Raw genomic sequence first — 14,804 nt, forward strand, 5'->3', positions numbered from 1 at the left:
CATCAAGAACATCAACACATTTAATCACACTATGTGAGCGTGGAAGTATTTGCCAATGGTAACTCAAGAAACAAATTTTGGAAATTTTATTCCTAAAAGCTTTTTTTAAACAGATTTAAAATTATAACCAGAAGCATGCTATAAATATCAAGTTACAATTTATTCAGAGGCAGAAATAACAATTTTTTAGTATGAGCTTTTGGGCTGAGAACCTTGCCACTCCCTTTTAACATGGCCGTAGTGACGACCGCTCACAACAACATCTGAAAGACTACACTGGTGCAAATGTGCAACACACCAGATTACTGTAAACTAAAAATTTTAACAACTGACACAAACACACAAACTATGCACCCCGTAAGAGGGATGGAAATGATACAAGACACTCACATTAAAATTATTTGCCACCGAAAGTGCTTAAAAGAACTCTTACGGTGGAAGGGTGGCAACTTTATATATTAAAATGACCATTTAAATAAAATCCATGAAATGTAATTTTACATAAATGTACCAACATGCTCTACATTACACATATACCACTTCGCAAGATGATAGGCAAGATAAAAACATATTTCAGGAATTCGGCCTTTACACCTTAAGCAATAAATTCCTTAACACCGAATCTGACAAACATGGCAGAGGCAGCTATTAATGTATGGCAGATTGAGAGGGGGATTACTGAACAACCCGAACCGCAGATTGCGCTAACCCACCCCAACTCCACAGGGGAAAACAGACCAACCAATTCATAAATAACCACCTCCTCGTGGGTGGGCAAACAGAGAAGAATGGTGGGACGACCCCAAAACAAAGCGGCTGGTAACCTCACTAAGAAAACAAGTAGAATTTAACAAGTAAATGAAACAACATATCTCCAATCACTTAACTTCTAATAAACTGCAATTCCTGGCGAACACCTGGCACAGAACCCCCAATGCTCTCCCAAACCGTCTGCTGCCAGCCGCTTCAACGGACGCGGGAAGGCGCGCCAATCTCCCGTCTGTCTCACGGCGTCGCAGCTCGCCCCGGCCAGCCCGACGTCATGGGTTGACTCCTGTTGCTCTCGTGTCGACCGCGAAGCAATTACCCCTTTCTATATGGCACAGCCCACTGGACTCACGTGGGGACCTCACCTGTGCCGACACTCAAGGCGGGCCAGTCATCTTGTGTCTCAGTGCGCGACCGACCATCCGACCGATCGATCCAACCACCAATGACCATTGCCCAAGCAACTCGAGCAGACTGGCGGCCTAATGCGCAGACTCAGATGCAGGAACACAGCCCCTACCGGGCGACCACTAACTGAGTTCTGTTACTGGCGGAGTGGCAAGACCCTCATTTTCTGGCTTTAAAATTTGATCCAAATGACAGCCATACTAGCACTCCGACGACAGACAGACACTCACTGCCGCACACATGTGAACGAGAGACAGACCAGCAACTGGTGATGCGAGACTGACCCAGCCTCACTCGGACTGACCAACTGCCGAGCTGATAGTGCTCCTTAAAAATGCATGTGAGCGGGCAACCTTTCCCCTTTCCCACCAGAGGGAGACAGCAAAGCTGCAATGGGGAGCCGCTGTATTGTGACGAGCCTGATTCCAGTTCTCTCTAATTAACCCCGGGAATGTGCCATAAGTTAGACAAAGGCGAATTGATAGGATAGGCCAATAAGAGAGAGGCCGGAGTAGTCTACAATGCCTCATGAACCGCAGTGTTAAATGCAGAATTAATCCAGGGCAAGTTAGTATTCCACTTACTAAGTTTAACTTGATGGTAAATTATTAAAGCTGATTTTAGGTTGTGATTCACACGTTCAGCAAAGGACCCGTGAGGGTTATACGGTGTTGTGTTTATGTGCTTGATGCCATTCCCAATTTTTACCACAGCTCATGCTCATTTTTTAATTTACTGCATTTATACAATAGGTAACCCTGTATGTTATTTTTATGCATTTGGAAAGTTCCCTTAGGTATATCATTATGTAATGCATGTCATAGGTGGTGTTGAAGAATTACGTCTATTCTCTGAGCTCTCCTACTATACTTTCATGTAAATGTATTAGGCCTACATGAAGTCAACAGGGGCCACATTTCTTCTGGTCCCAGTCCTCCACATGGGGTAACCCTGTGTATGGTGCATACTACTGCTATACATTGTGAAGTACATTACAGGGGTTACTTTCCATTTTGACACATATTAAGTTTTCTTCCTATTTCATTCACAGGGCCTATAAGGAGAGCAGGAGGAATCGGCTCAAATACATCTGTGCGTGTGGTAACTGGTTGTATCTTGTTTTCACAGTTCCTATGGAAATGATAAGTAGGAGACTGTAATATATTCATATATTCCTTACTTAAAACTGATTCTTGAATCTTTGTAAATATGCTTTTGTATGATAGTTAGTGTCTATCAAATCAGTATATTTTGGAGGTCTCACCATGAAAAGCATTTTTAAACAAAAAGTTTGGTGTCAAATTGTGCCTCCTACACCATTTTACGCTATGAAAACTTGCAGGCAACTGAACACCACAATAGCAAGATTCACATTGCTTTGATCATCCCAGTACCCACTTGCTCATGCATGAACAGCTGCATATAGCACCAAACAACCGAACAACCACACTGTATGAACTTGTTCTTCACATGGTGAACATTGTCATGGTTTTTGTGTTTTGAAATAATGTAGTTTTAAGTACCTTCCAGAAGTTCATTGTTACCCAAGAGCTGTCAAGATTACCTTCGGATTTTATCCATCATTTTCCACTCCTTTCACCTTTTGACAATGTGTGTCAATGTGAAAAATGCAAAGTTGTGGTGTGGTTTGGTGTCAATGTTAAACTGTAGTTCTGTTAAAATGACAGGGCAAGTTAGTTTAAACTGGAAGCAAGGCAATGCCATACCACCAAAATAGGATTATGCCAAGTAAATCACTTGCCACTCATCCACTCTGGTGGATTACAGGTGTACTTTTTTAAGGTTACTTCTAACAACGTAGAAGTATAGAAGACTACTCATCCAATAACAGAAGTGTTGTCGACAGGCACAGACAAGAGAAAGAAAACTTGCTAGCTTTTCGACCAATCCTTCCTCAAGCTGGAGTGCACACATGCGCGTGCACACCTGTGCCCATAAGCAGTGCTGGATGGACACACAATGCTGTGATTACAGTTTAGTAATTGAATTTAATTGATGAAAGGAGAAAATATAAAAATGCAGTAAATGAAGCAGGCAAAAAGGAATACAAACGTCTCAAAAATGAGATCGACAGGAAGTGCAAAATGGCTAAGCAGGGATGGCTAGAGGACAAATGTAAGGATGTAGAGGCTTGTCTCACTAGGGGTAAGATAGATACTGCCTACAGGAAAATTAAAGAGACCTTTGGAGAGAAGAGAACCACTTGTATGAATATCAAGAGCTCAGATGGCAACCCAGTTCTAAGCAAAGAAGGGAAGGCAGAAGGGTGGAAGGAGTATATAGAGGGTTTATACAAGGGCGATGTACTTGAGGACAATATTATGGAAATGGAAGAGGATGTAGATGAAGATGAAATGGGAGATAAGATACTGCGTGAAGAGTTTGACAGAGCACTGAAAGACCTGAGTCGAAACAAGGCCCCGGGTGTAGACAACATTCCATTAGAACTACTGATGGCCTTGGGAGAGCCAGTCATGACAAAACTCTACCATCTGGTGAGCAAGATGTATGAGACAGGTGAAATACCCTCAGACTTCAAGAAGAATATAATAATTCCAATCCCAAAGAAAGCAGGTGTTGACAGATGTGAAAATTACCAAACTATCAGTTTAATAAGTCACAGCTGCAAAATACTAACGCGAATTCTTTACAGACGAATGGAAAAACTGGTAGAAACGGACCTCGGGGAAGATCAGTTTGGATTCCGTAGAAATGTTGGAACACGTGAGGCAATACTAACCTTACGACTTATCTTAGAAGAAAGATTAAGAAAAGGCAAACCTACGTTTCTAGCATTTGTAGACTTAGAGAAAGCTTTTGACAACGTTAACTGGAATACTCTCTTTCAAATTCTAAAGGTGGCAGGGGTAAAATACAGGGAGCGAAAGGCTATTTATAATTTGTACAGAAACAAGATGGCAGTATAAGAGTCGAGGGGCATGAAAGGGAAGCAGTGGTTGGGAAAGGAGTGAGACAGGGTTGCAGCCTCTCCCCGATGTTATTCAATCTGTATATTGAGCAAGCAGTAAAGGAAACAAAAGAAAAATTCGGAGTAGGTATTAAAATCCATGGAGAAGAAATAAAAACTTTGAGGTTCGCCGATGACATTGTAATTCTGTCAGAGACAGCAAAGGACTTGGAAGAGCAGTTGAACGGAATGGACAGTGTCTTGAAAGGAGGATATAAGATGAACATCAACAAAAGCAAAACGAGGATAATGGAATGTAGTCGAATTGAGTCGGGTGATGCTGAGGGAATTAGATTAGGAAATGAGACACTTAAAGTAGTGAAGGAGTTTTTCTATTTAGGGAGTAAAATAACTGATGATGGTCGAAGTAGAGAGGATATAAAATGTAGACTGGCAATGGCAAGGAAATCGTTTCTGAAGAAGAGAAATTTGTTAACATCGAGTATAGATTTAAGTGTCAGGAAGTCGTTTCTGAAAGTATTTGTATGGAGTGTAGCCATGTATGGAAGTGAAACATGGACGATAACCAGTTTGGACAAGAAGAGAATAGAAGCTTTCGAAATGTGGTGCTACAGAAGAATGCTGAAGATAAGGTGGGTAGATCACGTAACTAATGAGGAGGTATTGAAGAGGATTGGGGAGAAGAGAAGTTTGTGGCACAACTTGACTAGAAGAAGGGATCGGTTGGTAGGACATGTTTTGAGGCATCAAGGGATCACAAATTTAGCATTGGAGGGCAGCGTGGAGGGTAAAAATCGTAGAGGGAGACCAAGAGATGAATACACTAAGCAGATTCAGAAGGATGTAGGTTGCAGTAGGTACTGGGAGATGAAGAAGCTTGCACAGGATAGAGTAGCATGGAGAGCTGCATCAAACCAGTCTCAGGACTGAAGACCACAACAACAACAACAACAAGTTAGTAGGTGGACTGGGTAGGCTGCAGGTTATGTTGGAAGGGTGGGCAGAGAGAGAGAGAGAGAGAGAGAGAGAGAGAGAGAGAGAGAGAGAGAGAGAGAGAGGGGGGGGGGGGGGGAGGAGGAGGCAAAAAGAGAAGTTGAGGTTAGGCAGCTCAGCCAGTTTGCTGGCTAGAAATGTGAAATGATGGGTGGCAGGTGATGCACAAGTGATGGAGCCAGTTGTGTATGGCGCATGATTAAGGTGATGTGGACATATGAGTTGGGAGGGACTGATAGGACAGAGGAAGGAGAAACTATTAGGTGGAGGGTGTGGGAACAGTGAATTAACAGAGCCAGGGAGGTTACATGAGTGAAGGACGTATTGCAAGGAATAGCACCTATCTATGTTGTTCAGAAAAGCTAATGGTGGACGGGAGTACCTACATGGCTCTGGTTGTTTAGCAACCATTGAAATTGAGCGTGTTGTGTGCAGCTGCATGTTGTGCCACTGGGTGATCTACTTTTGTTTTTGGCCTCTGTTTGGCAGGAACATTCATTCTGATGGACAGCTGGTTGGCTGTCATACCAACATAAAAAAATTGCAGTGATTGCACCTGATTTGGTATACGACATGGCTGCTTTCACAAGTGGCCCTGCCTCTGATGGAAGTGGTGAGGGGTTGGAATCAAAAGCCTAGAGAAGCACATGCTTCAGTTGGGGGGGGGGGGGGGGGGTTGCTCATTTGTAGCTGATTCTTGAGGGTGGTGGGAGGATTAGCAGTGTGTGAGGATATGCAAAGGGAAATCTGTCTGTGGACTAGATTTGGGTGGGAGTGCCTGCTTTGAAGGTCATCATCAGAATGTCAGCATACTAGGCAAGGGACCTCTCATATCTGCAGATACACTGCCCACAGGTGGCGAAGCTGTATGGGAAGGATTTTTTTGGTGTGTAAGGGATGATAATTGTTGAAACGCACGTATTGTTGGTGGTCAATCTGGGACATCTGGATCCTTTCCTCCGTAACCAGATTCTCTGAACTACACAGATGAGCGTTATCCTTGCAACACATCCTTTGCTCCCATAACTATCCTGGCCTGTCTGTTAGCCCACTGGGCCCACAGTCTACATGAAAATTTTCCCCTCCCTATCTCCTATTACCCCCTCTCAACTCACATCTCTGTGCCACCTTTATCGTGTGTCACACCTGTCGGCCCCACCACTTATGCATCACTGGCCCTGCCCATGCACCTGGCACCCTCCATCCCTGCATTCCTAACCAGCAAACCACTGCCTTCCTCCACTAGTGACTCACCCCCAAACTCTCTTTCTGCCTTCCATCTCTCTCTTCCTCTATCTGCCCCACGCACACAACCCTCACCTTAACCAATCGGGCTGCCAAACTGCAATCGTGGTATTGTGTGTCCAGCTGGCACTATGTAGGGGCACAGGGGTGCATGTGTATTTGTACTTCAGCTCAAGAAAAGACTGACTCCGAAAGATAGCAAGTTTTTGTGTGCCTGTCGTGACTCAGTGCTTTTGCTATTCAGTGAGTTTTCTCCTTTACCCCTAAATTATTTACAGTTACCATATCTTTCCTACTATATTTAATGTTAATTTCAGTTATTTGGATTGTTGTAAAAAAGCCTAATGAAGCGGTTGTGGTGCAAACCATGTTCAAGGCAGTCAAAAAAGCTATTTCATCCATGTTGGATCTTGTGAACTCTGTAGACGTTAGATAATGATAGTTGGCGAATGACACAGTGGCTGGTTTGCTTCATTCACCAACAGTCAAGATAGTGATTTGACAGTTGAATCTGAGGATTAGGAAGACTGCCTATGAATACATGCTACAATTTACTGAAACTGGTAATTCCAAAGAAACTGTTAAGGGAATACAACACTTATGTGAGTACATTTATTTCATCACACAAGTGACTGACTGTGACTTTGCATTTTTCACCAGTGTACTTACTATGTTTATCTTTTCATCTAATTGTGTTCATGCAAGTTTGTGTCAGAGTGATGCTTTTGATATGTAAAAGTGGTTTTATTTAGTTAATTTTTTCACAATTGAAGAACTGAGGCATTATTAAAAATTAAGCACACTGTGAAACTCTTAGAAAAATTTATTTAATAATAAATTATAAATTCTGTACAGAATTTCACCCTCAAATATTTACACAAAATTTACATTTTTGCACTTTACAAACATGTGTAACACACTAATTTGTATGAAACATTATTACACATAAATAAAATTCTGAACATTCCTCAGAATATATTTCTGCATATAGGGCATGTTGACTTGTTGCTTGTGCTGAACCATTTGTACTGAAAAAGAAACAAACAATAAGTAGCAGCCTTAAATACTGCAAATAAAACTCTGTGAAAATGACAATTAAAATTCCCATATTAAAATTGACTAACATGTTACTATAACAGCCAGAGGCTTCCTGTGATGTATGGCTGTAACTTCTATAGCAAGTAGAACTATAGCAAAAAGCAGATATGAATAGAATGTGTACAGTCTGTTAGTATACAGGAGGATCCTTAATAATACCGACAGACCAGACACAAACAAGTAAAATACCTTGAGGTTATAGGAAATGTATATGACTGAAACATGACTGAAATTGAAACCTGAGACCACTGAAGGACAGAGCCACGTGTTGTGCACATACCAGCACACATGCTAATTGTCCACGTCATATAAACTAACATAAATGCATGTGTTGATGGAGATATAATCCAACACACATCATGGGAAGAATAACAAATTTGACTGCTTACAAAGCTTTTTACTTTCAACTGGAATTACTTCACTGTTGGTCATTATTAGTCAATCAATAAATCTTAATTAACCATAAATATCCCACTATTTTTGTTTTCTTTCCTTTGGTTACTAATATCCTTCATTTAATCTTAAAAAACTTCAAATTATCATACAAAACCACTAGAGGTTTTAATTTTTAATTAATATCACTTTTGCAGAAATTAATTATAAAAACTGGGACAAAGACAAAAAGAAATGTATGAAAGTTACATATCAAGTGGCCGATGTGTTTTGCAAACTCAAAAGACTTGAAATTGAAAGACACAAAGGTGAGGGTGTAGGATAATGGACCAGAATTTCTTGGTCTAAATTGAATGGTTATTGGTCTAGTTAAGATTCTTTAGCTGTACTTTTCTCTCGTTATAGGGCTTGTGGGAAGAACCAGAGAATTTGTCTCCTGGCTTCAACATCAATTCACTTAAGATTGGTAACATATGTTAACTTATCCAATTCTCACACTAATGTAATTATTTCTGACCATACAGGAAAATAAGGGTGGCTTTTGACAGGTTTCCTGGTGCATGATACACTCTATAATGAGTATGTGACAGCCAGATCTGTATTAAATTGTACTGTAGTGACTGTGAATCATTATATTAAGTATGTTCAAGGAACAAAGTGTTTATGCTAAACAACATTATCGCTGACATTCGCTTATACTTTGGTTTTCATAATTATTCCTAGTATTGATTCTTGCTATGTATTCTCAGACTGTTTTATGTTTTTGCACATCATTAAATGTTACAATAAAGCAGATTTACTCTAAACGGTGACATTTTTGATGACCCTGTCGTGATCCCAGGTGCCAATTGACATAGTATCTGGTGGTAGCTGATGTGAATCCCTGGAGTTAATCAATGTTTCACACAGTTCCACTTCAAACGGCAAGTACGAACCGACCATGTTGCGCAATGTCTGTATATTGAACTGCAGTTCTGTCCCAAACGTCAACCACGCCGTGTGCCATCCACGTATTGAATCCTGAATCCTAGTTTTGCTATGTCAGATCCACCACCAACTGTTGATGCACCTCCAAGCATACCGGTTAGCAGCTTCATGGCCAAACCACCATGATTCTGGCAGGAAAACCTAGTCTTGTGGTTGGCGCTGTTCGAGAGTCAGTTTGTGCTAGCTGTTACCACTCATGAAACCAAAAACAGTTAAATAGTTGCTGCATTAAATGAAGACTGGACATTTTGGCTTTACCATCAAACACTGACCAGCAAGAACACCCCTGATCACTTGCCTGTCACAGTCTGAAGTAGAGTGCCTAGAGAAGTTACTGCATACAGAGGAATTAGGCAACTGTGTTTTCTCACAGTTACTGCACCAGCTATGGACTCTAGTGAGGAACATTCTCATCAAGGGTATCCAGGAACATCTGGCTGCTGCGCTTAACCACCAGATGCAGAAAATATCTTGACACACTTATACTCACTGCGGACCACATCATAGAAATGTATCCGTCCACATATGTAGCAGTTATTGCTCAGTCGGATAATACTATCGCACCATTATGGGTCAAATTGCTGAAGTTAATGTGCAAGTTGCTCACAGCAAACACAGCATTCCAGTCACCAATCGTGCTACAGATCAGAGAGGAAATGCAGCCAGTCGCTCTCAGCCACAAAGCTTTGCTGATACAACTGGCAGTTTGGCTATGAAGCATGGAAAAGCAGTCCTCTATATGAGACGGGAAACAGTCCTGGAGATCAGTAATGACAATGAATGGCTTCCCAAAGAGCAGCCATCCACTACTTGGTAGTGAAACTCCAATTTCTAGTGGACACAGGACCTGATGTATCAGTGTATCCATCTTCCAGCTGCCTCGCCAAAGTAGTGATGATCGTTGTCTCTTTGCTGCCAATGGTTCTACCATCCTGACACATGGTAGTGTGACACATTGTTGATGAACCTAGGCCTACATAGCAAGTTCGAATGGCAGTTTATTGTGGCAGATGTGATGCACTCTATTCTCGGGGTAGGCTTTCTACCATTTTATGGCCTGCTACGGGACCTTTGTCATCATCATCATCTCCTAGACACTACCACTAATTTCACCAGCCATGGGTGTTTACGCTGTGTGGACAATACCGTTCTGCGAATGATCGCAGGTGGTTCTCTGTATATGGAACTTCTTAAACAGTTCCCGGAGATAACTCGCAGTTGCTTACACTATACTGACAACACCAAGGCTGCCAGTTCACACTCAACATCATTGCCTGACAACAGGAAAGTTGGAATTAGATAACAAGAGTTTTCCTTTATGTTTTTGCAAGGAATCTATTCCCATAAAGCAGTAGCTGGGTCTCACCCCTAAACATAGCTCCCAAGAAGACCAATGAATGGCGCCTTTGGGAGATTACTGGCAGCTTGATGTCTGAACAATACTGGATTACTATCTGGTCCCACACACTGAAGACTTTGAATTCAAGATCCATGACAAGCAAATACACTGAAGCGCCAAAGAAACTGCTATCGGCATGCATATTCAAATACAGAGATATATAAGCAGGCAGAAGATGGTGCTGTGGTCGGCAATGCCTAATATGATAACAAGTGTCTGGTGCAATTGTTAGAAAGGTTACTGCTGCTACAATGGCAGGTTATCATGATTTAAGTGAGTTTCAACGTGGTGCTATAGTTGGTGTATGAGCGATGGGACTCAGCATCTCAAAAGTAGCAATGAAGTGGGGATTTTCCCTTACGACCATTTCATGAGCGTACCGTGAGTATCAGGAATCCGGTAAAATATCAAATCTCATTGCTGCAGTTGGAAAAAGATCCTGCAAGAACAGGTCCAACAACGACTGAAAAGATTGTTCAACATGACAGAGGTGCAACCCTTCTGCAAATTGCTGCAGGTTTCAATGATGGGCCATCAACAAGTGTCAGCAGGCGAAACGAAACATCATCGATATGGGCTTTTGGAGCCTAAGACTCACTCATGTACCTTTGATGACTGCACAACACATAGCTTTATGCCTTGCCTGGGCCCAACAACACCAACATTGGACTGTTGATGACTGGAAACATGTTGACTCGTCGCACGAGTCGCATTTCAAATTGTATTGAGTAGATGGAATGAATGGGTATGGACGCAACCTCATGAATCCATGGATCCCACATGTCAGCAGGGGACTGTTCAAGCTGTGGAAGCTCTGTAATGGTGTGGGCCGAGTGCAGTTGGACTGATATGGGACCCATGATATGTCTAGGTACAACTGTGACAGGTGACACAGACATAAGCAACCTGTCTGATGACCTGCATCCATTCCTGTCCATTGTGCATTCTGACGGACTTGGCCAATTCCAGCAGGACAATGCGACACCCCACACATCCAGAATTGCTACAGAATGGCTACAGGAACACTCTTCTTAGTTTAAACACTTCCACTGGCCACCAAACTCCCCAGACATGGACATTATTGAGCATGTTCGGGATGCCTTGCAACATACTGTTCAGAAGAGATTGCCACCCACCGTACCGTATTTACTCGAATCTAAGCCGCACCTGAAAAATGAGACTCGAAATAAAGAAAAAAAAATTTCCCAAATCTAAGCCACACCTGAAATCTGAGACTCGAAATTCGAGGGGAGAGAAAAGTTTTAGGCCGCACTTCCAAATCGAAACAAAGTTGGTCCATTCTAATATGAGACACAATTTAGGTATAATGAATGACAATACAGCTACAGTAGTTTGGTTCGAGTCGTAAGCTTAGCAGTTAAGCTTTACCACGTAGCCATTGCTATGCGTCAGGCGCTCCGTCCGTATTTATACGGGTACCCTTCGTTTTTCACATGCTTCGTCTGGTTTGGATCAATTGCTTATTTTGCTTTGATCTGATAAGTGCCGTTTTCTTTGTTATAGGTGTTTACGTCACTCTAAGCTGAAAATGCAATACTTTGCTGTGTCATACATTGTTTGTCGCATTCTGATAGTGCATGTTTATGGCCTGTCGCCGCTCGTGGCATGGCTTGCTTTTGAGCGTGCTACCGCCGCTTACAATTAAAAAACAAGAGAGAGGAATCGTCTCATTAGCGAAACAATGGCAAGAGACTGCTATTTGTTGTTATTTACACTGCTGCTTTCTTTGATAATGATCAACAAGAACCAAATAATAGACTGCGTATGATAGAACATGTTCTGAACGAGAGTTAGGCGAAAATTTTTCCCCGTTTGAAAATCTTTGCGGCTGCTTGTTTAGTACGTCAAATTCTGCACAGAAATTAGAGTCGTCTTAGATTTTAAAATCTAGTCAGTTGCCGTGCTTCATTTCTGACTGTATCACTATTAGGCATAAGAATAATATGTAAACATGACACGATACGTATATTCTTCCGCGTTTGCTGTTGTCTCTAGTTTCGTAGTTTATTAGGCAGACAGGATTTAAATGAGATAGCAGGAAACACGAAAGAATACATGGTAAAATGTTTATATTCGTATTACTCTTATGGTGAAGAGAATACTGCATGTGATTCACATTTCATCAGGTTCCTATTAGCAACCATCTCTTCTCACAGGTAGGAAAAAATTCAGAACTTAGAGTTGGCCATATTGACAAACATCTCAAACAGTCTTGCCAGTCGGATTTTCGTAGTACATTGAAATTCTGCTACATTCGAAGATGAACAATTCGGAATTTGTATTATTTCGTTGGATAATGTATGAAAATGCAGTGGTCGAAACTCGGGGCGGAGAAAAAAAGCTCGTCTTCCATCTTTTTTTTTTTTTTTTTTTTTTAATTTATTTACTGACACATTGGTTTTGGCGCCAGTATTTATCTTTGTGCCTACAAAGTATGCCTGTGTAGCGCTACATATATTCGACGGCAGCAGTTAGTTGTGGTGGCACCTACCAACATTTTTCAGAACTTCCGCTTGCTTTGCACTCGATTCTAAGCCGCAGGCGGTTTTTTGGATTACAAAAACCAGAAAAAAAGAGCAGCTTAGATTCGAGTAAATACGGTATTCTTACAGTTTATGGTCAGCCCCGCATGATTCATGTTGTCAGCTCCCTCCAGCACTACTTCAGACATTAGTCGAGTCTATGCCATGTCGTGTTGCGGCACTTCTATGTGATCGCAGGGGGTCTGCACAATATTAGGCAGGTGTACCAGTTTCTTTAGCTCTTCAGTGTATTTTCCAAATTAGATTTGGTACATGTGTTTTACCCACTGCCTGTTGTTGCAGGAGACATAAGTAAAACAGCCTCCGTTCTCTCTCTTTCAGTTTATGAGAATGCCTTTTTCGACAATGCAATGCTGTGCAGACCTTTCAATGCTTTATGGATGAAGTACCATGAGATCTCGACTTCCATTATGTTGACATGGACGATGTCTTGGTGACGTCCAGTCCCAAAACTGAACACCTGGAACATGTATGCCAGATCTTTACTCACCTCTGTTTGCATGGACTAATCATAAACAATTGACAGGAATGGGGGAAAGAAATACAGTAGAAGAAGAATGGGTAGCTCTGAGGGATGAAGTAGTGAAGGCAGCAGAGGATCAAGTAGGTAAAAAGACGAGGGCTAATAGAAATCCTTGGGTAACAATAGAGATACTGAATTTAATTGATGAAAGGAGAAAATATAAAAATGCAGTAAATGAAGCAGGCAAAAAGGAATACAAACGTCTCAAAAATGAGATCGACAGGAAGTGCAAAATGGCTAAGCAGGGATGGCTAGAGGACAAATGTAAGGATGTAGAGGCTTATCTCACTAGGGGTAAGATAGATACTGCCTACAGGAAAATTAAAGAGACCTTTGGAGAGAAGAGAACCACTTGTATGAATATCAAGAGCTCAGATGGCAACCCAGTTCTAAGCAAAGAAGGGAAGGCAGAAAGGTGGAAGGAGTATATAGAGGGTTTATACAAGGGCGATGTACTTGAGGACAATATTATGGAAATGGAAGAGGATGTAGATGAAGATGAAATGGGAGATAAGATACTGCGTGAAGAGTTTGACAGAGCACTGAAAGACCTGAGTCGAAACAAGGCCCCGGGAGTAGACAACATTCCATTAGAACTACTGATGGCCTTGGGAGAGCCAGTCATGACAAAACTCTACCATCTGGTGAGCAAGATGTATGAGACAGGTGAAATACCCACAGACTTCAAGAAGAATATAATAATTCCAATCCCAAAGAAAGCAGGTGTTGACAGATGTGAAAATTACCAAACTATCAGTTTAATAAGTCACAGCTGCAAAATACTAACGCGAATTCTTTACAGACGAATGGAAAAACTGGTAGAAGCGGACCTCGGGGAAGATCAGTTTGGATTCCGTAGAAATGTTGGAACACGTGAGGCAATACTAACCTTAAGACTTATCTTAGAAGAAAGATTAAGAAAAGGCAAACCTACGTTTCTAGCATTTGTAGACTTAGAGAAAGCTTTTGACAACGTTAACTGGAATACTCTCTTTCAAATTCTAAAGGTGGCAGGGGTAAAATACAGGGAGCGAAAGGCTATTTACAATTTGTACAGAAACCAGATGGCAGTATAAGAGTCGAGGGGCATGAAAGGGAAGCAGTGGTTGGGAAAGGAGTGAGACAGGGTTGTAGCCTCTCCCCGATGTTATTCAATCTGTATATTGAGCAAGCAGTAAAGGAAACAAAAGAAAAATTCGGAGTAGGTATTAAAATCCATGGAGAAGAAATAAAAACTTTGAGGTTCGCCGATGACATTGTAATTCTGTCAGAGACAGCAAAGGACTTGGAAGAGCAGTTGAACGGAATGGACAGTGTCTTGAAAGGAGGATATAAGATGAACATCAACAAAAGCAAAACGAGGATAATGGAATGTAGTCGAATTGAGTCGGATGATGCTGAGGGAATTAGATTAGGAAATGAGACACTTAAAGTAGTGAAGGAGTCTTGCTATTTAGGGAGTAAAATAACTGATGA

General features: G+C 41.6%; 1 protein-coding gene across 1 annotated transcript in view; it reads right to left on the bottom strand.

Moving 5' to 3' along the window:
- Window positions 1–7,171: 7,171 nt before the first annotated feature.
- Window positions 7,172–14,804, bottom strand: part of LOC126416836 (E3 ubiquitin-protein ligase listerin) — a 146,783-nt gene continuing 139,150 nt past the window's right edge. Inside the window, exon 23 of the mRNA XM_050084722.1 lies at window positions 7,172–7,392. Within this exon, the coding sequence (XP_049940679.1) occupies window positions 7,333–7,392 (60 nt within the window). The 3' untranslated portion in view covers window positions 7,172–7,332. The remainder of the gene's footprint in view (window positions 7,393–14,804) is intronic.

Source organism: Schistocerca serialis, chromosome 1 (assembly GCF_023864345.2).
Source record: "Schistocerca serialis cubense isolate TAMUIC-IGC-003099 chromosome 1, iqSchSeri2.2, whole genome shotgun sequence".
In the NCBI taxonomy this organism is placed as follows: Eukaryota; Metazoa; Arthropoda; class Insecta; order Orthoptera; family Acrididae; genus Schistocerca; species Schistocerca serialis.